The 26,923-nt window shown below is 46.1% G+C and overlaps 2 protein-coding genes across 2 annotated transcripts; one reads left to right on the forward strand and one right to left on the reverse strand.

Annotated features, from left to right (window-relative positions):
- Positions 1-1,474: 1,474 nt before the first annotated feature.
- LOC117583401 lies at positions 1,475-21,830 on the reverse strand. The gene is made up of 7 exons (XM_034271684.1): positions 21,406-21,830; positions 13,533-13,960; positions 7,228-7,904; positions 7,038-7,173; positions 5,214-5,347; positions 2,965-3,193; positions 1,475-2,857 (listed from the first exon to the last, which is right to left on the reverse strand). The coding sequence occupies exons 2-7, from the start codon at positions 13,585-13,587 to the stop codon at positions 2,751-2,753; spliced, it is 1,338 nt and encodes a 445-aa protein (XP_034127575.1). The 5' UTR covers positions 13,588-13,960; positions 21,406-21,830; the 3' UTR covers positions 1,475-2,750.
- A 334-nt stretch (positions 21,831-22,164) lies between these two features.
- On the forward strand, positions 22,165-24,151 carry LOC117582906. Its single transcript, XM_034271000.1, has 3 exons — positions 22,165-22,621; positions 22,757-22,977; positions 23,139-24,151. The coding sequence occupies exon 3, from the start codon at positions 23,143-23,145 to the stop codon at positions 24,040-24,042; it is 900 nt and encodes a 299-aa protein (XP_034126891.1). The 5' UTR covers positions 22,165-22,621; positions 22,757-22,977; positions 23,139-23,142; the 3' UTR covers positions 24,043-24,151.
- The last annotated feature ends 2,772 nt before the right edge of the window (positions 24,152-26,923 follow it).

A 26,923-nucleotide genomic window follows, 5' to 3' on the forward strand; every position in this document is an offset into this window, starting at 1 on the left:
TCTTCGGGGTCATACATTTCAATCAGCCAAAGTGCTCACTGATCATTCTCTTTCAGCGTTCCCTCTGATTGAATGTTGGCTGCACCGCCACTCTGCCCCATGCTGCTGTCAGAAACTTTACCGGCACTCATTAATCAGAGACCTCTGTGTGCAGGCTAATTTAATGCAACTTAAATCAAAGGCAACTCTTGTTCTAGCCCCGCTGCAATTTAGTCAGCCACTTCCGCACTTCACGCACCTTTCTCTTGCTGGGTGCTTGGTTGGGCGGACCAGTGTGGGTGTCTGCCAAGCCACCCACCAATTGACGAGTCATAATTTCCAACACCATCTAGCTGTACGGCTCTCCCTCTCTGCCTCTCTCTGTGGCCGCGCCCAGTGCAAACTAAATTTATCAGCTATGCAATCGCTGGTCATACATTTTTTTGTTTCCAACCTCTGGCTCTCCTTTCCGCACGCCCACTTCCGGTCAAGCCCAAACATATGATGGAGATGAAAGAGGGCTCCCTCGCAGGCATAGGTCTGGAGGTCCAGACATTTAAATGGCGCCGCTTATGCAGTGCAAGGCGCTCATAAATCTTTGGCAAAACTGGCCAAAGTGCAGGACCAGATTAAATGGGTACAGTCCCACTTGCTTCCCATTCGCTGGCGCTTTGTGTGGGTATGGCTGGTTCAGGTGGTTGAGTCAGGTTAGGATTTGCGGTGCCTCAACCTAAAGTAAATAGGGAGGGGGATTGCCTGTGGAAACTGCCGCTGGCCACGCATGAATTCCGGCTGCCCTATGGCGTTTGCGTGTGTTCCAGCGCCAACCATCCAACCATCCAGCTCTCACTCTACTCTCGTCTCTGACCATCAGAGCAAAAAAAACGCTCTTGTTTTATTTTTGCCATTGCATTGTAAAAGTTTTTTGTGCGCGTTTCTATTTATGTGTGCCTCGCATAAAGTTTAGTACGCCATCAAAATGTTGGCCAAAAGAAGAACAAGACGCAGAGTCGCCACAGCAGTGGCAGAAGCAGCTGAAGCAGAAGCTGGCTCATATAAAAAGGCGCAACAAGACGAGTTTCCAGCCGGAGCGCCTAAAAGGCTGCACGCAATATTTTCATTTGCGGCCATCCCGTGCCCGTGCCCGTGGCCGTGCGCCTGCAAATGTGTTCGTGTCTGGCGTGTGCACCTGTGAATGTGTGTGTGAGTGCTCTGCGGTTTGTTTGCATGCAAAATTTGTACGTGTTATTTTAACTTTTCGCGCTTTTATGTGCCACACTCACATATATATATAATTTTTGTGTGTCTCCTTTGTTGCCGTTGCAAGAGGCCACCACGATTTTAACACCTTTTGGCCAAAGAGAGTGATCGTGAGTGTGCAGGTGGGTAGCACAGGTGTTAATGTCTGTTGTATGGCCTGCGTGCGTGTCTCTGCCCGTATCTGTAATGCTAAAATCAACACACGAAAAAAATACACAAAAAAGACAACTCAATGTTTGCTTTCACATTTATATTTGTTTAAACACTCTGGGGAGAAGGGCGTCTCGGGTCGTGGGTCTCGTCATTCTGCATTTATTGTATACATTTACATATTCTCTTTATATATAGTAGTTATTTCTGGGGGGGAGCCTCTCAAAGTATTCTCTTTTTGGTATTACTACGTACAAGTCAATGGAGTTCTCCTCAATCAATAGTTCGCCTCGATAGAGCCACTACAACTTAAACAGAGAGCTTATAGTTCTAGTTAAACAGAGGACCTTATGCATATATGTATGTATTTATGTACGAGTATATTCGACTATATCCAGTTTCTCTTTTATACAGTGTGTTCGTATTTATTCGGGGAGCTGCACTTCAAAGTTTCTTACAATGGAAATGTGCACATTATTTTTGTAACAATTCTTGAGAGCAAATTCAACTCATGCATATTCACAGTTGTCTTCTGTTCTGTTTTATTCTGTTGGAACAATTACAAAACTAAATGCAAACTATAATATTCCCTTCAATGGCCAGAATAACAGAATAAATGGACTGAAAGGCTGAAAATCAAAAATGTCGTTGCACTTTCAAGCTTTTGTTTCACTTTTCGTTTTAGGAATTATCTAGTTTTAAGCATCTGTTATGGCAAAGTTCCAGCTCCCATTCGAAAATGATGCCAATGAGACATTATTAGACAAGAGCTTGGAGTTTGCCTTGGACTTTAGTCCTCCCATTGAATTATTTACACAGAAATTACGCACAACGAGCCCTGGGCTGGGCGGGATGGGGATGGTGATGGCATGGGGATGGTGGAGTGGCAGACTCTCAAGTGGATGCCTGATATTTCGGATGTGAATTCAGTTGCTCAACAATTTTGCTAATTGAATTCCGCTCTGCCGTTTACTTGCATTGGGCATTGCTCCAATGTGGGGGATGTCAATGTATGTACGAGTGGATGCATGAACTCTCCTGCCTTTAATACTGGACATACTCCTATGTACCTGGTTTTTGTCTTAATGCTTTTTACATGCTATAACACATTTACCCAATTTGTCGCCTTTTGATTGGTGATCCAGTGATCCTGTGATCCAGTGATCCAGTGCTCCGTGCCCCCTGTCTTTCCGATCTGATCTGATCTGTTGCGGTTTTGCTCTTAACAACTAAGGATATTACACTTAAAGTATACAAAATCACCATTTATGCTCTGCAATTGCAATTGAATTGAATTGAAAATGAATTCATGTTAATTGAAACGAGTCGGGTTGGGCAGGGGCTGTGCCTCCTCTGGTCGCTTAGGTAAGTTCCGAGCCTAGGAGCCACTGACACGCGCGTGCCAGAATAATGGTGATGGTTAGGGACCGCAGTAGACTGTTCTGCGAATGGCCAGCTGCACTTCTCACTACACAGCCAGACACACGCATACAGATACACACCCACACATAGATAGAATGGAATTGAATTGAATTAGTTGAGTGCTGCCAGTTGTCGTGTTCAAAGTTCACTCACCCAAGAGCATGGCCTCCCGATTGTCAATGATGCCCGGCCGCCGCTGGAGTACACTCTCCTTGCCGCCCTTCCACAGAACCGGGGATATGCTGGCCAGGCACTTGACGCGCATGTCGCCGTCGTGGAAGTGGCGCGACTCCAGCGGCAGCTGCAGGCCCAGCGTCGAGGTGATTAGCCCGTGTTTGTGCACGATATCGTTGTATTTGTACAGGTAATGCTCGTCCAGGATCTGCAATGGCACGGAACAAGAGAGTTTTAAATGGAGAGATGGTCTGAGATGCGAAATTAAATGTTCTGCATCCGCAGCCCAAGGAAATGCAGACCAGACTGAAAGGAGTTTCCTTCCATCAAGGGGTTGACACATACGGCAAAGGAGCACCAGCAACGAGTAGGGGGCGTGTCTGGCCCATGTCTGGCAAATGCTTAAGGGGACGCTTTTGTATTCCCATCTTGGAGCTGGGGAGTCTGAGCTGAAGGTTACAATTACAAGAACTTGATAATTCCTCCCTTTCAGTGTTTGCTGATGTCAGCAGAGTGCACTGCCTTCCCGAGGGTCGGAAGTGGAGCCATTCCCCCTCAAAGTAGGGGTTGGAGGTCCACACTTAAGCTTTGCCCGTAAAGAAATAAAATCATTTGCCATAAATAAGAGAAATGTGCAGACCTGATAAAAAATGTGAAATGCTCAAATAAATAGCTTGAACTTTTCGTTTTCCTTCCCTTTTTCGATTTTCTTGGGAAATTGGGTTCTGGGACTGTGGGCTCTGGGATTGTAATCGGACTGGGAATTCGAATGCCAATTGAACGGAGGGCGGGGGGCAACACTTTGCCAGCGAGATTGTTGCCATTTGTTAGGCGATTCGTTGGCCTTGCAGGAACCGGATACAAAATGTTTGAATTTAAAATGGAAATTTTAAAAGCACAAATTAAAAATGTATAGGCCTCGGTCCGGCCTCTGCTGACACAACAAACAGGCTGCAAATGCCGCCAGCAGCTGTCGTGGCAGTCAGGAATAAAAAGAAACATTCTACAAAATGGGGGCCCTCAAAATGCCTTTCGCATTCCAAGCAACCTACAACAAAATTGAATTCTACGCAGTTTGTGGCCTGGCCAATACCATTGCCAAGGCATTATAAGTTTTCGGGTGAATTGCAGGAATATTTTGCCCATTCTGATGGACATTTTTATTGTAAGTTGCTGAGATGCCTGCCAAGGGAACAGGCAGACGACATGTTGGACAATTGAGGCTGCCATTTGGAGGGAGGCTGCCGGACTGCCGGACTGCCGGACTGCATGACAAATGTTATTAAATAAACGTTCACCGATTTCATTGTTCTTCATTCTCCATTTTATTTATTTGACGGCTGAGAAGGGTGATGTGGTGGGCGGGAGGCGGGGGGCGAAGCGGATCGTCGGCGAGCTGCCATTGTTGGAACGCAAATAAACCGGGAAACGTGCCTAATCACACTTATTGATTTTTCTCGTATTTGTACAAAGGAGCACGAGAGCTGCTGTGGGGTAGGTTCATTCAGGAGGATGTAACCAACAGAAAGAGAGAGAGAGAGATAGAGAGAGTGGGAGAGAGGTAGCATGGTACAATGAACTAACTCGTACCTTAACGCCTCGATTCACACAATTTGAGTGCCATGTAGTCAACGTCGGCGATAAAATGCAGTGCGCTACCCTCTCAGTCCCTCCCAGTCCCTGCATCAGTATATATGCTCTGTTCCGGCTACGGCCATGGCAGACATGTAACGAGCTTTCGCCCAGATGGATGGCCCAGCCATCCCGCACTGCACCCACACCTTCCACACCTAAGCCCACCAACATTCGGCCATAAAACATGCCAAAGCCAAAGCGAGGGCCCGACGAGTACGATGGCGATGGAGAACCCCGAATATAGTATATACGAGGGAACATGATTTTTGTTCATGAAATAATTTCAAAAACCTGCACGGCAGCTGAGCCTTTCCCCGAAAACTTTGGATGGACTCCAGCCCGGATCCGGTCGGTCCCCGGGGGTCGTTGTCTGCCGCGTTGTTAGAAGCTCAAATATTTACTGTATGCATAATTCCGACATTTCTTTTTCACCGATTCCCATTCCCCATTGCCGAAGGGTCTTGATTAGCGAGGGGGGAGGAGGTGAAGGAGCGTTTAGGTGCACGGCCGATAAAAAAAAGGGTAAATTTTGTTGTGTTTTATTTGGGCAAAATGGGTGGCAGGTGGAATAAATTTGGTGTTAACAAACTCACCGGCTGCTCATTGACAAACCACTGCAGATGCGAGGCCGGATGCGATTTCCCCGACGTGCAATTTAAATATAGATATTCGCCAATTTGATACTGATACTGCTGGCCCCTGATGTGCGGACCATCGCGGGGCAGAACTGAAAGGAACAAAATGGTATTGAATATATAAATGTTTGATTGTTGATTATCATAAACAGACATATGTACATGCCACCATCTCTTTAAATGTTTTATATTGTTATATTCAGAAATAATTCCCAACTGGACACTGTAACAGCAGGACACTAAAACTCGCCTCGATAGAAAAATGTAAAATGATATTTAATTTCTTAGTTTCTCCTTCAAAACCAAATGAAATCTATGAAATGAAATCTGATCAAAATATTGCAATATTCACTTAATATTATCTGCCATACTGGACTGTGTTCCCTTTTCCAAGTCCCCACAAATAATCTTCAATAAATATTTGCTGCGGCTTTCGCTTTGGCCCGCCCTTTTGGTCGAGTAATTTATTAACAATTTTTTTTTGGTTTGCTTTGCCCTACAAATATTTGCCGTGCACACATTCAGCGGTGCTGCATGGGGAGGGTACCGCCGATTCCAATGGGATATACAAATAAATATTTTTTCGCTGCTCAAATAGAACACAAAACACACAGATAAAGCAATGGGGAAGGAAGGTCCTCGTCCTCGTCCTCGTCCTCGTACTACACAAAATATGTTGTGAGAGTAAGCGGCCATGCTGCGGAAATGCCCATTAAAATGGCATTTTAACTTATAAATCGCTTGGCCCCAACCACTGCCATGTTGATATTCCTGCAGCACGAGGCGGGTGAAAGCCTCACCATTTTTATATAATCTCTTTTTTCTGCTGGCCATTTGGTTTAAAGTAAATACAAATACGGAAAAAAATACTGCAACAAGGGGAGGGAAAGCAGCGTTGGAGCAGGAAAAGTTTAGCGCCAGTGTAAACCGTTAAAAACCCGAGCGAGAGAGGGACCGGGCTTGGGTTACAGAAATATGCTGTTGCGCAACTAAAGCTTATGAATGGCTTTTTAAAAGCACTCCCTAAAAACACCCAAAGAAACAAAGCTACCCAGTCGCATTAGGAGACCAAAGCCATGGCCAGTGTGGTACGAAGCTCCAATAACTCCATCCGATTCTGGGATTCATGCAAGTTGGTAGTGGAGCTGGAAGTGGGTCCGTGGGAGTTTTGCGTGGGATTTTGCTATGCGAAACGGACCGCAGTTTAAATATTCAAATTAAAATCGCCAAAGCTTATCCGCAAAAACAATAATATTAAATGGGTGGCGGAATAGTTCGACTGAAGGTCAGAGTTTTACCCGCAATGAAAACAGTTTGGGTGAGTGCTTCAAATAAAACTATGAAAATAATACCAAAGTGATTTTTAAATATGGTTTTAATTAATTTCAACTGATTTCTAAGCGATGCCAACATATTTATTTATGAATTCCATTATGGTAAGGTACGGGTTTGTTTGCTGCACTGAAAGCGGGTCGTGATATGTTCGGTGTGCGTTCGATAGCTTTGAATAATATTCGACATGCATCTGCATGCAGCCAGATAAATGAGTAAACAAACTCCGACAATTCCCTGCCTGAGAGCATGGATTTTAAATCTGCATACATCCTACGAGTATCTGCTCGCACCCGCTTGAGCGTAAACTCTAGTTATTTGCCCTTGTCCGTTGTAATTGAAAGGAATTTTTTTCGGAACAAACATTTGCTCGGTTGCTGTTTTGGCTGGCAGTGCAACAAAATAATGCAGAACGTGCTTCGGAATTGATTGAGAATTTCGACTACTTACAGACAATATCCATGCGGCCCTCGCCCTGCACCGAGGAGAAGTTGGGCGCCTCCGCGGATACCTCGCAGCGGTAGAGGCCGGTGGAGTTGAGGGTGAGGCCTCGCAGCAGCACGCGACTGGCATCGGAGAGCTCCTCCTGTAATGGGCACAATCAGCCAGGACAAACATAATCTTTGGGTGTGATACTCACAATGACACGGACTCCATCCACGCGGTAGCTGGTTTTGGGGGGTCGTGCCTTGGGCACATAGCGATAGAATTCCTCGTTGTCCTTGTACCACTTGATGGCGTACAGGGCCTCGCCCTCCTCGGCCTGCTCCTCCTCATCCTCATCCTCCTCCTCGGCGCTGTCCCCGAAGCTATCCGCTCGGTCGAATTCTGGCATGTAGCCCATGGAGCCGCCGTTGGAACTGATGCTGCCGCCGCTGTGGGTGCTGGCACCGACATGAGCGCCCAGGTACCCGGAGGCGGCACTGCCGCGATAGACGCTGTGGCCATAGGGAGACTTCTCTGGGGGCGTCAGGGGCGGTGGGTTTCGGTACTGCCCCATGGCGATCGGCTCGCGGTCCCTTTGCCGCTGGCGCTGTCCATGCTGACGCTGGCCCTGGTGCATCCGACCACGATGCGGCGGCCGTTCATCGTCCACAGACTCCCCATCCGGGTAGTGAAAGTCTCCGGCGTGAGACGGGCGGTCGTGTTCGTGGTTGCGGCCGTAGTTGTGATCCGAGTGCGTCTGCAGTCCATGCCCGTCGAGGCTTAGGTGGTGGGTGCGGTTCAGCTCGTACTGGCACTCGAGGAAGGCGGACTCGCCCCGCAGCTTGTAGGCGGGAATGGAGACCTTGATCATGCGCAGGCCCACGGCCAGACCTGGGGACGGCAAGGATAAGCGGTGAATATTGAAATCAGTGCCCCGAAAATCAATAAGCTCCCAAGGCGCACAAGGATATGGGGACATACATATTTGCATAAGAAAAGGGCGCATCGGAGGCAAGCAAGCGAGTGCCAGCCGCCAGGGGGATTACGCTCGTCATAACAGAGGAGCAGAGGAAAATTAAAATATTTCCAACGTTGTTCGTGTCGTGTCGAGTTGAGTCTTTTTTCGTTGATGGCGCAGATTTTGCGCCTGTCTGCTGCATGAGATATTTGCATAATTGATTTGTCCTCTAGAAGAGGCCACAATATATAGTGGTCTGTCTCTATCTCTGGCCAGGACACACAATTATTGTTTTAATTAAAAAAGACCAACGGCTAGATCGTCAATTGCTTATTTATGAGAAGGAGCGAGGTGAAGGGGGCGCCACGACATGACACCACGCGACATGGCTATCTGTTATCCTGTGTCGAGCGGCTCGTAAATATTAATAAATGAGTGCGTAATCGGGCTTAATCCTTTGTAAAATTACAGCGCAACAGAGCAGCGGCGAGGCCACAAATTATGAGCTGCCATTCAGGGTAAGGACATCGGCCACCCACCACCGCCCACAGGATATTGGCTGTTGTCCGCATCCCTGCTGTCACTTGCCCTGCCACTGAATAAATACGTCGTTTTGTGGTCTATTTTGAGTAAACGCGGAGCTGTTCACTCAGCGTTAAATTAGAATTCTAGCTCCAGTCGTCATAAATATTTGAATATCTGGACAGAAATGGCTGACCATTAGGAGCAGAGCTGTCGGCTAATTGGCCATTGGCAGCTGTGGCTGAAACTGTAGCTGGGAGAGAAGTAGATTCAGAAGCCGCTTAAAGACATCAGCAATTGAATTGGATTAAACAGATTGACAGCCCCTGAGCTGGGTCTTTGCGAACAAAACTTTTCCATTGCAGCTGCACAACTTTTCCAAACTCCCTGGAGCCACTAGAAATGGATTGAAATGTCGAACGGATTGGCAGAATGATTGTGGTTCTGAGTGTCTGAGCGAGTCCTATAAACAATTTTGATTTATCCAACTTTCGGCAATCTGCAATCAATTTTGTGATTAAGAAACATTTAAATGCATTCCTGAATGCCAGCGTTTGCAGTCGAATTTCATCTCCTCTCAAAGTTCTATACATTCATTTGAAGTAATTACATTTGCCCATTAATTAGCAAAGAAATTTGGAACTCTGCGTGGGTCTTAATGGCGACACGCGTTATTTAATTGGCCAATTTTTATGACAGTCACAGCGCGACTTTGATGAACGAGTCAAGGTGCGTCGTCCAGGTGCGTGGGCGTGCCCTGACGGCCATCAGCGGTGATGTCAGTCAGCCCAAGGCACCAAATGGGACTCTTAATGAAATTAGGCAGCTTTCCTGCCTTGCGACTGCCTGGCTGCTACAACAAAGTCGAGCTCTGTCTCAGTCTGCAAATGCGATCGCCTTGATACGCGCCAAGACAAAGCTGGAGACGAGACAACAGAAGCTGCAGCAAACACATGTCATTTTGGCTACAGAACAAAGTATCTTAATGTTAATTAAAAAACAGCAAAGTCCCATCAGAGCAGCAGGAGCCAAATGGAGGCTGGCAGCAGCCCAGGAGGACAAAGCGAAACAAAGCGGTGCCAGGGCTCGGCCTGGTGGCAGTCGGCAGGCAGCAAGCAGCTCGTGGCATACACACACACACAATGGGTGAATGTTGCATGAGAGCTGATTAAAATTGCCTTTCGGGGCATGTGGGGGGGAATATTATCAAAGAATTTTAGCTTTACTCCCTCTCCCCTCAGCCAGCCATTCATTGCATTGATGGTAACTGGCTGACGAAGGCATACATTCAAATTCGAATTTAAATTACAGGGGAATGGGATCACAAATGGAATCCCAGTTGAAAGGATCTGTCAATGCTTTATGCCTTACCCAAATGCAGGTTTACTACAAGAAGCCTTAGATGGTATTCACTCAGATGGCTATGCAGAACGAAATGACTGACTAATTATCCTAAAAGTCACAGCAAATTTTAGGACTTACTCGAGAGCAAGTAAATAAAATATTCTGCCAAATTCCCCTCTCTCTTAGGAGTGCTGTGGGAAGTGAAAAGTTAAAAGCTCCTATTAAATTATTCCAGTAAAACAACTGCCTTTATCCACTGTGCACTGCCTGGAGCAGTGGAAACAAATGTTGGAGAACAAAAGTTCGAGCTATCTCCCTGTCTGCTTTTCTCCTGACTCCATTCCACTCCCGCCAGTGCCTTGAACTAAAATAAAGTTGCATGTTTAAATTATTATGTAAAGTATCCGCAAGGCAGCGCGGGGTACTTGATGTAAATTGAATATGCATAAGCCGGAGCTGAGGCGCGGGCAGGCCTTAGAATATCATTTCGTATGCATGATAATTTCGCTCATTAACGCATATTTGAACAGGCCTGGCCGTCGCTCCATCTATTTCCAATACTGCCACCCACTCGACCAGAGGTTACCTGGCAGCTTACCTTTAGGTTAAATAAGTTCTCGGCCACCGTTCGGGTTCTCGGTCGGACCCACCAACCATCAATATAGAGGGGGAGTGCTGCTTTGCATAATTCGATAAAATTGGCAAACAGAATGAAACGTAACGAAACGGAACCAAACGGAAGGGAAGGGAACGAAACGAAACGAAACGAAGGATGGGAAAGTGGACAGACAAACAAAGGCGGCGCTGGCAGCAGGGGGAGGGACATGGCTGAAGGAGTGCCCGTTGGGGATGGGGGCGATGGAAGAGCACTGACCCACAGCACGCTGCCAAATAGCGCATAATGAAGGCCGCCATTAGAAGATAAAGCAAGCAACAGAAATCGGTTGGGGCAGCTTAGTCGCTATCAATGATGGGAAATCTGAGCTGGCACAGGCACAGTGGGAGGGATCGGTTGAATGGCGCTTAACTTTACACCACTAATGAGTTTGCGCCTTCGCAGCAATTATGTGGCCCCACTTGAGGGCGTGGAAAGAGGCTGGCAAACTTTGCTATCTGGCAAATCATTCGACGTTCAAGTGTTGCCCAAAAACCTGTGTCCCCCCAGACACCAGACACTGCGAGATAGGATGCTAGGGCAAAGTTGCCGAAAAGTGTCAAAAAAGTAAGAGACACAACAAGGACGACGGTGCCTGGATAGTGAAATGCCAGCCACTCGGAGAGGCAGCTCATTAAGGTATACTTTTCTGTTCTTGTTCTTGTTTTTGTTTTTTGCTGTTGCCTCATTTGCATCGTCTAGACTTCATTAAAACTCTGACATTTGGTTATAGTCGCACCTTTTTCTTGCTCCTTGCTGGGGCCCGTGCCCGTATCCTTGATGAGTATTTATTGTTTCATTGACAGTTTAAATTCCGTTTAGCGTTGGCCTATTAATTGCGTTTAAAAAACACTCTTCGGGGCTCAACTCCTGCTGGGAGTCGGCAAAACTTCATAATGGCAGGCCATTTGGCCTTGCCCCAAATAAGTACGCAAACAATTATATTAAAAAATTCAGCAGTGGAAGTGAAAACAGAACAATCCCAGAGAGAAAAGCACCAGAAGGGGTTTGGGGAAAAATAGAACCAAGCGAAATTGTAATGAAAAAGCCTTTGGGATAGTTTTAGCTTAGTTTGTGCAGCAACCGAGCAACAACAAAGGGTATCCTTGCAACAGGCGCGCGGCATCATGGGCATGGGCAGCACAAGGCTGGGGCGGCAACAACAAGAACAATGCTTCAACAACAGAGGCTGTGGCAGCGGCAGCGGCTGCAGAGCAAAAAAACTATGCAACAGTTTTCAAAGGCAACACAGAGTCAGAGGGAGAAGGAGAAGGCGAAGGCGAAGGCGAAACACTCGTACGCCCCGTTGCCACTGCGCGATTGCGTGTGCATTTTTTGTTTGCAGCCACCACAACGCAACAACAAAAACAACAAAAGTTTGTGCAGCAGCACACCAACATGCAACAACGGGCAAATCTGTTCAAGCGCTTGTGATGTATTCAAGTTGACACAAATCTGGCACAAATCCTCACACAGAGGCAAAACGACAGCGCAACGCTAAGAGACCCTGACAGGCATGTGTAGGAGTGTCTGTGTACGTATCTGGGCTTAGAGTTGCCAGTGTGTTGGTGTTCCGAGATAGCGAACAAAACATTTATGAATAAAATAGGAACAACAAGAGCAACGGCAACGGCTACACCAAGAGCGACAAGCAACTGACGAGCGAGAAACGAGCAAATTAAAATCAAAATAACCGCAGGTGATGTGTCAGCCGGGACACGCATACGCAGACGGACAGAAAAAGGCAGAATGCAGACCAAGAGAGAGAGAGCAGCAGTGGCGTGTAATTGAAAATAGGGATAACAATAGCTGTGCCACAGACAAAGAGGAAGCCAAGCAGCATGTAAACTGTCGCCGCACACTCACGGCGTATGGATAATATTTGGACGGACGATTCATTTGCAGCCACTTAAAGTTGAATGAAAACACACAAGTACACGCGCAAGTTCCAGGGAGGTGCAAGTCGACGGCGAAGAGACTGAAGTGGAGTGCGGCACGTTCAACAAACAATTTACCAATGCAGCCAAAGTTTTCTTTTATTGTTTCTCCAACGTGGGAGTTGCATGGAGAATGGGTGGATGGTTGGTTTGCCCTTCGGAAATCGATGTGGCATTGTGTCTTGTGTGCTCCAGCCACTGCCAGTGCTACTGCACTTTGGGTGCGATTACATATTTGCAAAATGAAATGGAATTTATGCAGCCATCCCACGGCTACGCCTGCCTGCGCCATGCCCCCTCCCTCGCAGTGCTCGTGCGTCAATGGCATTTAATACGAGCGAGTGATTTCCTTGGAGAGGTTGCTGAATGGATGGATGGGAGGATGGGGTGGCTGCATAGATGGATGTGTGGAAGTGGCAGCTTCACTGCAGTGGAACTGTGTCTGTCAGGTCACGTTCCTTTGCCTGCACTTGACAAATGCGTAAGCAAATCGAAATGGAGCCAACTTTGGCACACACACACACACACCCAAATTGACAGATCTCTCAGTGGGTGAACAAAGAGGTGGATTGTTTGTATGTTGAATGCCGCACATAAAGCTCAGCTCAGGGAAACTCTATTAAAAAAATTACCATGTTTTATTTAAGGAAAGGCGAAAATGACCAACCCCAAGTGGCGTCATGGCAACCTCTGGCTATGCCCCACTCATTTGTATGCGCTCCGCATGCGGCACACACGAAAAAATAACTGATATAAGTGAAACGAGCAGACTGGCAGGATGGGTGGTTGAACGGTTGAGTGTTCATCTGAAGGGGATTAGTCTGGGGCATTCTCCTTCTTTTTTTTGTGAAGGTTTCCGACACGCACAGAAGGCTTCATTCATACATCCATACGTATATATGTGCGTTTGGGTGTTAAAACGCCACAAGTGACTTTGTCGAGCAGTTACAATTTGCTTTTTATTGACTGGCAAGGTGTCGACACGCGCGCATGGCACTGTGGCAGTGGCAGTGGCAGTGGCAGCCACTGAACTGGAAACTGTTCTGCTCGGATCCCCATTCATTCCTACTTATTGTACGAGTATGGGATGCTTTTGCACTCACCTTGCAGCAAACAGCAAATGAGCACAATGAGTCGTGTATCGTTTGGGTATTTCATGTTTACAGCATAATATGTACGAGTCTGGTAATCCTTTTGCGAAACAATCACCAGCCAGCCAGCCGATGATGAGGACTGGTTGGCAGCAGATGGAACTCCTTGTGGCGGGAAAACTTTTCCCACTGCCTGGCAGTGTTTTCTTTTGCTGATTTAAGCGTTTCTCGGCGGTTAGTTTCTTTTGGTCTTTTGATGGCTCTTCTTTATTGTCGGCCGGATTTCGCTTGGCTTGTGTTTTGTTTGCTTATTACTTTGCACAACTTTTCGCATAAACCTCCAGCCTGTTGCCATTTATAGTTGGCAGGGACAAGTGGTGGGCTCATGTGTTGCCTCTGCCACGAACTCATTAAAATCGGCTTTGTTCCACTTGTGCAACCTGCAAAGAAAATGAAAGAAACAAATGGGTTTTAATAAAGTTCAAGTACCAACAATAGCACCACAGGTAAAGTTTTCCTATTTATGGTTATCTTATGTGAGTATCTACTTTCGGAGTGCTTCTACACAAACCAAGTTTCCGTTTCAATTTGTTCGACATTTCCCCCTAATAAGGTCGAGTTTGTCATTTATATTTCTCATCAGGTCAAAGCACAAGTGAAACATTTGTCTATCGACCCGCCCGCTCCCTGTCCGTGTCAGTTCCAAGAATAATTCTCAATGAAGTGACATTGTTTCTTTATCTATTTTTTCCATTTTTGTGCTATTTTTTGCAGGCGTCTTTAATCTCGATTTCGTCATCAGCAAATGATTTCGGTGACCGAAAGGGAGAGACAATTTATTGATTGTGCCCATTGTTTCCTGGTTAGTAGACTGCCAATGCAATTGGAAATGGAAATGGAAATGGGAGCCCATTATGTAGCACTCCCATTACCATCAGCATTATGCTGTCATTTATTCCGGTCGGAACTCCACTCAGCGTCAGATGTTGTTCCATTGAACTGGTTGCCCTTTTCTGGAATTTTTTCCCTACCACCTATAAATAGACGGGGAATAAAGGTTGATATGTGGGCGAGTGTGGAAGTGTCAAGGACGACAGGAGCGTGGGCGTTGACAGCTGTTATCGCCACATGCCGCAACTGAGGTCACAGGTCAGGGCAGCCTATTCAATATCTATATGAATAGGCAAAAATTTGGCAAAAATCGAACCGAATTAACAAATTCTATGCAAACATTTGCCATGGAGGAAATCAGACCAGCAGCTAACGAATTTGGTCGCAAATCGGTAAAGAAAAAAACCAACACACAAAAATCATAAATAAACATTCAAAAGGAGAAGGAAAATGGCTTCAGACGAATGAGAAAATGACTTCCAAAGAACGAAAAATAATTCGCCAAAAAGAGAATCGAAGTGTTGATGCTCTGGCATCAAAAACTGTTACCAACTTGCGACTATTTTCCCATCTCCCATGCTCAGTCTTATACTCCCCCTAATGGTTATTTGTATACCAGAAAAAACAATGCTCAAGGACACGTATCATGACCCTCAAATGTCGAAGAGCTCATGAAATAGGCATAAATCAAACGAGCCGCGTTACGACTGGCTGCAGTTCGTCCTGGGACTACGGGTGGCCTGATACGGAAGTTTCGTCCTAATGAAAAATGAAGCCGAAGTAATCATCAGAAAAAACATAAGAGTAGGAGCAAATGGAAAACAACTTTTGGGCGGCAACGGAAATGTAAATGCCAAGTAAACTGTGACGCTCGTCCCGTCTTATTCTTTTCGCATTTGGCAACGGAAACTTTTTCCCGACTCCGGGACTCCATCCCTGGCTGTATTTCTGGGTTGGCTGGCATGGATCCCGCTCCCTTGACTGTAGCCTTTTTGTCCACATTCGGAGATGAATTTTTCTGTTGCGCTGCCGCTGCTGTTGCCGTTGCCGTTGCCGCTGCCGGTGCCGCTTCTGCCCTGTCGCTTCATTATGCGCAGTGCCAGCAAAGTTTGTTTGCTCTTCTGTTCCTTTTGGTCTCCTGCCCTCGTTCCACACTGCCACTCGCTCCCCGTTCTTCTAGAGTTTTGTGTTGCTTGCCCCAAAGTGCTGCGCCTGCGATTATGCAGCAAAAACTTTCGCAGCGCCGCCATTTTGCATTGCAAAGCGCGGGCAACTCAAATTGGGTTGCTCAAGAGTTTCGCCGGATTGATGTTGCCCCAAAAGAATAACAGTCTGACAGAGGAAGTGAGCAAGCAACGAAGGGCCTGGCTGGAGCTGGGGCTGGGGCTGCTACCAATGACAGTGCAACTGCCAGCATTTGTCCGCTGCATTTTCCAGCAAAGTTGGCTAATTCTTAAGTTGCTTAAATATGTGCAAACATTGTGCGACAAATGTAATTCGTCTCCTGGCATTGTGGGAGGCCCTCTATCGCCCCTAGCCTCACCCAAGACACACCACCCTCTGGAGGATGGTAACTTTTCTAGTTGCGGTCCCATCATATTAGAATGCAGCTCCATTCTCTGGTTGAACTTTTACTGCCACTGCCACTGCCACTCTACCGAGTCTGGCTGTTTGCTCTGGCATTTTCCTGCTTTTCTCATATATCTCTCTGCTCCCTCTCTCTCTCTGTCTCTCTGTTTCTGGGGTTTTTGTCTCTATCAGGGACTTGGTAGTTATTGTTGAACCTCTTGTTGACGGCAGAAGTTATTAAAGCTGCAGCCGCACTTTATTATTGTGAAACAAAACCCCAAACAAGAAGTTTGTCCCTCTGGTGTGCAGGGTGCTGAAATGTGTATATATCTGTGAGTATCTGTGTGTGCATGGTTGGGATGGATGTTTTGTGTATATTTCAGATTGTTGACACATCTTTCTGGGCTCTCTCTGCAGTATCTGTGATGTACAGAGCACACCAGCCAATAGCCAATAGACAAGGACTAGGCCCCAAATCGATTATTTTAGCAATTATTATAATTTTCCCCCAACTGTGATGGTATGGAAAATTTAATTTCCTCCCATCAACCATCAACCAGCAACAGCTTTCCATTTTCCAACCCAACAATACGAACACGCACACACACACACTTGCATGTGTGTGCTATAGAAACATAGAAATAAACATATAGCCGCAAGTGACCTAATAACATTAGGGGAGACATGTGAAGTCCCCTACCGACTGCCTGTCGTGTTGTCAGAATGTCAACCAGCTATTTACATGGCCCTACACAAGTGGATATCTCTGTGTATTTTGGATATAATAGTATTGATTTTTCATTTGACACATAAATCTGGGTCCGAGTCAAGCCACAGCACCACACCCAACCCAAGCTCCCTTTCCACAGGACGTTGTGTGCCCGGAAGCATGGAGCATAGTGGGTCACGGCGAGTGTAGTGTGGTGTGGTGTGGTGTGGTGTGGCCGTAGCAGGTGCAAAAGTTGCATTACCAAAAATCGCATTAAAATTCAACAGACTAAATTATTGTTGGCACAAAGTCAAAATGTTTGACACTTAATCCAATTAAAAATAAATTTTACATTAGCGCTCAAAGCCGTATTGTGGTCCATGACTAAGTTGGACCTGACATGCGATTAAAGATGTACAAATTGTTTGGCTACGAGTGTGGCTTGAACTGTTCGCATCCCAGCTCGAAAAATGTCACTAAATATCAATTACCGAGGACTTTTCCAGAGTTCAGTAAATCAAGGGAGGAGGCGCCCTTTGGACATTGCTTTATCTGGCAGATGGAACAGTATATTTAATGGGAATTTCGTGTGGATCTGGCTTTCTCAATAAATTCATGTGGCTTTTATGTGTCAAGCAGATAAGCACTCCATCAGACCCATGCGGCTTGACGGATTAGGACATCGCATAGCACATCGATGACAATTGATTGGGTGAGGGACGACCATATCCCTTTTTAAGTTTGTTGCGGTAACAATCGGATAAAGTGGGTCGTAAAAATGCAGCTGCCAACTCACCAAAAAAATATATATGCATATATACTGTAAAAAAACGGGAAATAAATACGAACAGTTTGATGGACAATGCAAATTCATTCTGGGGTGGTTGTACATTTTATTCCATCCGCACAGATGTGCTTCCATGTAGTTTCCATCAGCGCTTTGATGCCCTTTTCATAGAGTGCTCAACTAACAAAGATTCACACTCATGAGTTACAAAATATCACGTGTTGGGGATAAAATGCGTTTATGGGAGCACACAAAAAATAAATGGAATGAACCTACTAAACTACGAAGTGTTTATGACCTGCCTCTATTGTATGGCACACCCTTGGCTGGAGATCGGCCTAAGCCAACTGCAATTATTATAAATAAATTATAATTTGGTTAAGCCAACGCACAGCCTACCGCTCCATGTATTTTTGATGGGACCAATTACTTTTGGGCGTTGTTTGGCTATTTCGAATGCAGTATTCCCTGAAATTGTTGGGGCTTTAATTAAATCAACTTCAAAACGAGAACTTTATGAAAAAGAAAGAGGCAGGAAGTCAAAGCAGAAGACATTCATTGACATAAAACTTAAATTTTTAATGCCAGAACTCTGCCAACCATCCCCTGTCTTTTTTCAGGTGCAAGACACATAAAAAAGAATTGGGAACAGTGCTGGAGAACAGAAAGACGAGAAAGAGGAAAAACAAAACAAGAACAGGCAACGGGGAAAGTACAAAGCGGATCGGCATGCAAAGTAGCGTAAGGCAAGTGGAAAGCCACGGTATGCCGCAATTGTGCGGCACTGGTGGGGTGCTGGTTGAGGCATTCACCATCCACATTTTGTCACCCAGACGCGTAGCTCGCAAACATTTTTTATGGCTAACAAATTTTGTTGTTCCCTCCCTTTCGCGACGCGCCACAAAAAAACAAAAATCGAGGCCGGGTGTCTCTGCGGAAGAGGAAATGAAAAAGTACTTAATACGCCAGAAAGCGAAGTGAAAGGCAATTTACACAGCAAAATCAAAGCGAGAAAGTGAGTGGAATATGACGGAGTAATGGAATCTGCAACAAAAATATTTTAAATACCACTCACAAACAAAAGTGATGCAATGTGAAGCCCTTAGGGCATTCGGGCATCACGAATCGAGTTCTAAATTAACCAAAGTCCACGACTGCTGGGTCTATAAATAGTTATCCACAAATGGAGAACCCTCAAAGGTATTTTCCTTTCCCTTGGCCCTATACAATACCTCCTTAGCGCCACAGCATTCCCATGGAAACGTTGTGGCTGCTGCGGCATTCGCTCCTCAAGCCTCACAACCGCAGCTCAGCCTTCTCCGTGCGGCACCCACTCCAACGACCACTCCTTGACTTGCTTGGCTGGCCGCAAAAGTTGGCGCGTGAGTCGAAAAAAATAAATGTTATATGGAAGATTTGTTTGCTACGTTTGCGCCACGCAAGAGGGCTTTGGGGTCGGGGCAACGGTGCGTATGAGTGATACGAGTGCTCTCAAATATGCACACGGCGACAGTGTGGCGTGGAGGCGGTGGCAGCGGCAATATTTTACATGAGAAACGAATTCCCCTCAAATTGATTGGCTCCCGCCCCACGAGAAGCGGGTGGCATGTCGGAAGGATGGAAGGAGCATAAATATTTAAATTATTAAATTGCATTTTAATAAATTAAATTGCAGAGCATTAATAATTGATTACGCAGCAATGCGCCAGAGATGATGATGTAATTATAAGGAAACCGCTTCAGGTCCCTAATTGGACACAGGTTTGTGGTCTTTGCATGTGACCAAACAATTCTTTCGTATTACTGAACCTTTAATTCAATTGTGGAATCTGTAAATAATGCATAACAGATGGCTTTGGAATCTCAAAGTACTCCAATGTTGCCCATAATTATAGATCCACTCCTACCCCTCTCTCTCTCTCTCTCTCTCGTTTTCCGGTTCTATCTGACAATGTCTCTTAATGCACCGGAAGCAAACACAGAAATAAAGAGAGGGAAAAGAAAGACCAATCCTTAATCCCCAGTTGGCTTGCCCTCCCGCAAGCTCCCCCTGGGGATTCCTATTCGTATTGTTGACTGCGCCGGAAATTAAGCGCACCGGCGAGAGGAAGTCTGCCCTAATGTACTAAAGTGAAATAACGTGTATGCCATTTCTTGAAACATGCGGACGACAGTACCCACAGAAATGCACACATATACAGCTATAGATACGCATACACATTTACACACAAAGGTAGCGAGGGTAGTGCAAATGCAAATAAGACAAAAACAATATCAACAAGTCCGGAAAAACAAAACCTTGTTGCAGGGCAAAATGTACCTGACTTTCGGCTTACATTTGTCCCAAATCAAAATTGATTTTCATTTGATCTGGCAGCAACCAAAAAAAGACTTACTGAGTTCTGAAAAATTGTCTTTGCTGGGGGGGAACACGGCTCTCTGATAAGAATTTGCCGGAGGGGAAAAACTTTCGGGCAGCTGCTATGCCAATCATATACATATGAACGAAAGCAAATGCCAACATAATTTTTTCTGTGCGCCGATAAAAACTTTTCCCAGAAACTCAGAGTGTGGCAAAGAGAGTAGGGGCGAAAAGAAAAGAAAGCAAATATGAAAAGCGTTGGGGAAAAACAGTTTTGGACGCAAAAAGGCGACATATAATTGGAAAACTTTTGCCAAAAGATGTTGGCGACAACGCCAAAGTGTGAAGAAATATTTAAGTTCGCTCAAGTGGCGTGAACTAAATTGAGAGCAAAAGAGAGAAAATGGAAAACGCTTAATGGGAAATGGAGAAAAAGGAAGGTAAGGTTCGGGCCAGTTACTTAACTATTTATGGAATTATTGAAATGTCAATTGCCTCTCAATGGGTAATCAATATCGAAAAAAGGGCATAATGGATATTTTTTCGATTTTTTCTCATGTACACAACGAAGATATATGCGTGTATATTGTTTACCGGATAAATATCGCGGAATGCATAATTTAAGTGAGTTTTATGGCTGTGCATGTGGATGCCACAACCCCATAATTTGCGCCATTGTTTGCCTTTGCATATATTTTCAATTGAATTTTAATTGAAATTATGACGATTCGAAACGAACCTGAATTGGCTCGTTTTGTCTTTTGTTTTGCCAGCTCCCTCGCTTTGTTGGCCATTATGTCAGTTGTGGTTTGGCAGTGTGGGCAGGTCTGTGTGTCAGCCTGCCCATGTGGTTCTTACAATGGCCAACCATTTAGCATATTAGAATATGCATTGTTTGGCTACAATGCCCCCGCACGCCATGAGCCACCCAGGAGACCCAAGGGATGTAGGCTGCAGGTGGCTGGCAACCCTTCGACCCACCCGAAAGTGAAACACTATGTGGGGGTGGGTAGCTGCTGGGCTAATTGCCAGCACTTGTATTTTCCGGAGAGATGCCTCAAAAGTTCGGCATTTGACGGAAAATACTCGTAGCATTCCAGAATTGAAAGTGCCAACAAAACGCTGCTGGTTTTCATTCGAGTTTTCCCTCTGGCATGGTATTCTACGTACATTCAAGTATATTGTAGTTGTTGTCGTTTCTGCTGTGTAAGTAAAGCAAACAAATAAATAAAATTTCTGCCACAGCCATGGCCTGGTTCTCCATAAGAGAGCCCTACCCACACCATCACCGAAACATCAGTTTGCCTGAACGTGTGGAAGGGGGTTTTTCATAAATTTTGATATATATGCGAATTTCTCTTTACTTGGGTCTGGGGTTTGTTTTTGTCAGCCGAATGGTGTTTCCCTGGCTTCATATGTTGCTGCTTCTTTCACAGGGTTCCTCCCTGCCATTTGCATTCATTTTTTATTCAACATTTTCCCTTTCTCTCAGCTTTAATTCGATTTTTACTCTGTGCAACACATTTATTTATTTCACTTGCCTTTGATGGGGTTTACATATGTTTACTTTACTTGATAATTCCACTTAATAAAACCAACAGAATGGGATGGGGCAGCTATGCAACACTTTAAGCTTTTTATTCCTGCGGCACATTTATTTCGATGTCATGCCACCACGAGCCATGCACCCTCTGCTCTGACATGCAATTTGCGCGACCAGTCAGCAGTCAGTCACTCAGACGAGAATACACGATGGAGGTGCTGGTGCCGCTGGCACGAGGAACTTTAATTGCCCGCACACGTTCCGGGGTGGCGGGGAAAAAATTACACTCGCCACAAATGTGTTTTCACGCCTCCGCTTGCCTGCCTGCCCTCAAGCACATGCAGTTGCTCAGCTCAACTTTGCAACGAACTTTAGCCACAACTCGATTCGATTCGATTCGATTCGATTCGCTTTCAGTATGACACTTGCCGACCGCGTACACGTCCTTGCCACTTCTCGCACCGATTCTGACTGAATGGACACGGACACGGGCATGTTTGATTTGTTTGTAGCTCGTCTGGCAGTCGCCACGTCGTGGCAGGCTCGGGTGGCAGCCTCGGCTCAGCCCTCGACGGCCAGGACAAGGCCAGAGAGCGCCAAAAGCGCTTTTAGTACAAAGAGTAACTGGAGCTCGAATATCGTAAGTTATATCGTAGGCCAAAGAGAGACTCGAAACTGATGGCGCTCTTTGCCGACTGTGTGCTGCTTTGGGGTAATGCAATATTTGTTCAAGGAAGGAGCAACTCTAATGTGCATCAATGTGGCATTGCCTGTCCTGTCAATCTCTATAGATACGAGTGGCAGTATTATCGAATTTCAAAACATTTGAAATCCAAGTCGCAGTTCAGTAAATTTCCAAATTCCACTTTAGACCCGCACAACCCAGCAACAACCAAGCCCCCACACACACACACACACACACACACACACACACACACACACACAAACACACACTATCAAAGAGACACATACAGACCTACGCGTGTTCTCCCGTGCTCGGTGTGTGTACGTGTACTCGCTTGTGGCATCCAGCAAACGCTGTGGTTCCAATTGGCCAACCGCAAAATTCTTTTTGAACCAAATAAGAAACAGGAAAAACTAACTTGAGCCAGGAAAGGGCGAGCCGTGGTCGGAAGAGGCCAGCGGCAGGAAATTGTTAACCTTTGGGGATATCAAACATTTACGATTGCGTGGCAGAGGCAGCAACAGCAACACAGGCGCAGTAACAACAGGAGTAAGAGTAAGGGGCAGCAGCAACATTTAAGTTTTTATCAGCACAAAATAAAGTTTTGGTTTACGGATTGTGCACCACTTCCACTTCCACTTGCACTCCCAATCCCCCCCAATCCCCCCCAATCCGCCACTTCCTATCCAGATCCCGTACCGCCGCATCACATCACCCACTGGGAAAAGCAGCCACAAGTGCCCAAGACGAACCGAGGGGCTTTTCCTGCGCTGTGTACGCAAAAGTTTCCTCCTTTTCAATTTTGTTTTCTCGTCCGGAGTACTTTTGAGGGGCTTAAATTTCTGTTTGTTTGTGCTACCAAAACAATCGTAGTCCTGTGGCGGCGGCACCATTAAGTTTTCGGCCTTCAGGTAAGTGTTCTCTGGCTGTTCAGCTAATCGCGGATTAGTTTTTGGCCCTGGCCACACGATGCCATCCGATGAATGGAGCTTTGCGATCGTTTGCTCAATGCATACTCACACTCGTACAGCCACACCCTCGCAGACATTCACTGATGCACCCATACTCACAGCATAATGAACAAGACGAAGAGCAGCCGTAAGTCCGCTTATGGGACCACTTCGAACACCGCAGGCGCATCACACAGTACCAACGAGAAGAGTGCTGGCAGCAACAATGCCGGGAATCGGAATCCAACTGGGATAGAGGAGGGGGATCAAGACACCTTCGACGGCGTTCCGTTCATACTTGTGGACGCAATTCTTTTGACACAAAGTCCCCTCACTGATCCAGAGTTGACCCAGATAGAGGCCAAGCGAATGGCCGAGGTGACTGCGGAGTGTGACCGATTGCTGAATCGCTTGAAGAACACAAAGCCACCGCCTGAGCTAGACGTAACAAGCACCAGTAGCACCGCCTATGAGCATGACGATGAGAATAGTTTCCTCGAGGAGTTGCAACAACTTTGCATATTTCCGACGGACACAGAGGAGCAAGATGGAGTAGAAGAAATCAGCAACTTTAGTGCTCAAGCACCAGACAATCCTGGAATCAGCAGGCAGGACACCTTTCACATTGACAGAATTGAGCCTTCTTCACTGAGCGATCGAACAGTTGGCGGCGAGTCACCGTTCTCCTCCCAAGAGTCAGTAGAGATCATCAATCAGATTGGCGATCTGCTGGTGAAACTGCAGCAGCAGCAGAAGCTGCCGTTGGAGGAGGGTACCAGCTGCTTCTTCATAGCGAGCATTAAGCCAGACGCTCAGACATCCAATTGCTTTGTGAAACAAATCGGAAAGCCAGCGTCCCTGTCGCCACCAGAAATAGAGCCACTTGAGCGGCCAGTAGTAAAGTCGGAAATCCTCATACAGATTGATGAAGATGAGAATATCATACCTCCACGAAAGACCAGTAGGACATCGCTCTTAAATCTATGTAGCCGCAAATCAAGATTTGGCTATGACGAAAAGAACTAAGGGACTACCAACCCACTCAAAGTTTCACGGGATCCGAGCTGCATTCGCAGTTTGAAATCATTTTATCAACAATAAATTTACTTTGCTTCTGTATTCCAGGCACCCCATACAGAAATTGTCTCTGTGCCTAATCCTTCCAAGACACTGTAAGGGGGAAGTGGACTTATCCGGACTGAAGGGGTTGTGTAATTGCATGATGGTCTCCAACTTGGCCACGCACTTTCATTGCTCATTTGCGAGGTGCCCTCGAGTGCGTGGTTGCAGCTCATTTTGTTCGGTTTCTGCAATTGTGTGCAAAATTGCTCTCAACTTTTCTCTGTCATTCTGCCTGGAGGTCGAATCTGAAGTTCATCGCCGGTACCCGTACCCGGTCCGGTCCCAATTTCCCTTCCACAGTTGTGGTAGATTTCAGAAAATGCCGGCCAAGTGCTCGGCTTCTGGCAGTTGGCAGTAGAAACGGGATGTGGCAGTCCAAGGACCTGAAAACTCGTCTGTGCCTCTTGTCATTTGTCGTTGGGCACAAAATGCAAGATTGACTGCTGCTCGAGTGGCTGGTGGGTGGTGGGAAGGAGGGTTGCAGCTGGGGGCGAGAGTTTTCATTAGTTTTAATTAAATCCCAAAACAGAATTCCAATGCCCCTCTCTGTGGAGGCTTCGTGTGCTCTTTGAGGCTTTGTCAATGGGTTTGCTGTGGCCGTTGACGTTGCTTTTGCCTCCACAAAACCGAATTAAAAACACATCAACATTAATGACAATTTCTGCTCCTGGTGGAATGGGCTGGATGACTGCGGTGCAGTGGCGCAACTGCCACTCGAAGTGCGGACATTTGTGCAATTTATGTTGCCTGTTTTTTCCGACTCTCATGTTGTTAAATAAATTTCATGATTTACTGCCGTCTGAACGGGAAGCGCAAACAAGAAAAAAATGAACAGTTCCCAGTGGCTGCCACATTGTTTCCACAGAGCTGTCGAGTGGGAGTCCGTGGAGGCGGACTCCGCTGTCGCTACATAAAATTTGCAATTAGATTTGGCAAAAGGCAGCCACAACATCCGCGCCTCGTTTCCAATTCTATTCCCCGCGCACTCAAAATACCTAAATTCGTTCCCGAAAACCCCCCTCAAAACCTCAAAATATTTAATGCAGAAAGTTGAATCGCAGTGCCTGTGGCAGCTCCAGCACCAGAGACAGTCGCGGCGCATTTCCGGCATTTGTTGGTTTTTAGACTGCATTTCCCGGAGCTACTCGTTCGTATAGCAACAGCACAGGACGTGGCCGAACAGGGTTCGGTCGGAAGGTTTCGTGCATGACTGACATCATCAAATTTGATGCTTGTCTTTGTTCCCTGTTACAGGCTTCAGGGCCTTAATCGCTGCCCCAGTCCGGACAAGGCCTTGCAGGATGTGGACGCACTTTCACTGCGGCTACCAGCCACCAGCCGTTGAGCGGACAAGAAATTGAATTAATTTTTGATTAGCCAGCTCTGCCGGTTTCTATATAGTTTCCAACAGACCCACACAACCTCTTACACAGGACATGGGCGTGTATGTACATGTGCAAGTACTTTTGAGGCCGGAGCTTACTGGGTTAGGATTTTTTGTTGGTGACCGCTTTTGTGTAAACTATTTCGGCTTAAGATGGCCTTAACTTGGATGCATGTAGCCTGAAGAAAACCCTTCTAAGAGTGCTATTCAATGCATATAAAATATGTTTGAGTTCAAGAATCTGTAGGGAAATCAATCAATCAATCAGTTAGTTCTTACTCGCCTTGGCATGTTCTTTAAGAGACTTGCAACTAAGATACATCACTCCCGGCAGTGGGACACGAATATGTATAAGTAATATAAATATCCCACACAATTACACCGCACAACAATAATTATATAATAAATTGGCTCTGCCACAGCTGCCACGAAATGTAAATTGAAACAAGTTGCACTGCGCCAGTGAGCGAGCGGCACGGAATCCTCGGCCACGTTTACAAATGCATTCGCGACTAGTTGGGCACTTGATCAGCGAGAGTGTGGGTGGCTCCATCCATTTCACTCACTCTTTCGTCTCCCTCTCACTCTGCCCCGCTCGCTCACTGTGTGTGGGTGGGTGACAGCGAGATTAATACAATTTATTATCATTGCGATAGTGGCAAAACAAACTGAACGCCCCACACATCCCACAAGTATTTATGTGCCGGCACTAAAACCAGCAGGGAAAACATATCAAAATGAAGTAAAATTCATTTTACAACGTACGAAAGACAGAGAGGAAGTCAGAAAAGGAGATGGACACAGAGACGAGAGCGACGAGAGCTCAGGCTCAAATGCAAACTGAAATTGCAAATGCTTTTGGGCTGCCATCGAGTGCTCAGTGCTCGGAGATCCTCCTCCATGAGGAGACCCAGAGGTCCTTCCAGAGGTAAGGGCAGAAGGCGAAGGCAAAAGCAGCAGGGAAACGGAAGTTCGACGCCCAAGTGGCAGTCGCGATAATAGCGCCCTGCCATGTGCGCTAAAGTATTAGCATATAAACATACACAAACACACACAGGAAGAGAGAGAAAGATGTAGAGAGAGAGAGAGAGAGAGAAAGAGAGAAGAGTACAAACACAAATGCAAGTGTGAACGAAGTAAAACTTTTGACTGCAGCGGGCGTCGCTATCAGGAGACACATAAATATGAACACACAAGCGGGACTTGAGAACTACACTGCAAGAAAATACACCAAGTACTTGCCATCTGTTGGGAACTTCAGGATAGTGGCCGTGACATCCACTCAATCTTTTACTAAGAAAATTATCTAGTATCCCAATTACTGGTAGCTAAACAAACACACACAAAGGTTTATTTGTATATATTTGTTTGTTATCTTTGGCTGCATATTATTGTCATACA

The sequence above is a fragment of the Drosophila guanche genome, unplaced genomic scaffold (genome assembly GCF_900245975.1).
Source record: "Drosophila guanche unplaced genomic scaffold, DGUA_6, whole genome shotgun sequence".
NCBI lineage: Eukaryota > Metazoa > Arthropoda > Insecta > Diptera > Drosophilidae > Drosophila > Drosophila guanche.

Excerpts from the sequence above, each read along its gene's own strand:
- LOC117583401 (XM_034271684.1), bottom strand. The coding sequence starts at position 13,587 with ATGAAATACCCAAACGATACACGACTCATTGTGCTCATTTGCTGTTTG. Across the intron at positions 7,905-13,532 it reads CATTTGCTGTTTGCTGCAAG|GTCTGGCCGTGGGCCTGCGC; the intron begins GTGAGTGCAAAA and ends TGCCGTCCCCAG. Across the intron at positions 5,348-7,037 it reads GGGCCGCATGGATATTGTCT|TTCTGCCCCGCGATGGTCCG; the intron begins GTAAGTAGTCGA and ends TGTTCCTTTCAG.
- LOC117582906 (XM_034271000.1), top strand. The coding sequence starts at position 23,143 with ATGAACAAGACGAAGAGCAGCCGTAAGTCCGCTTATGGGACCACTTCG.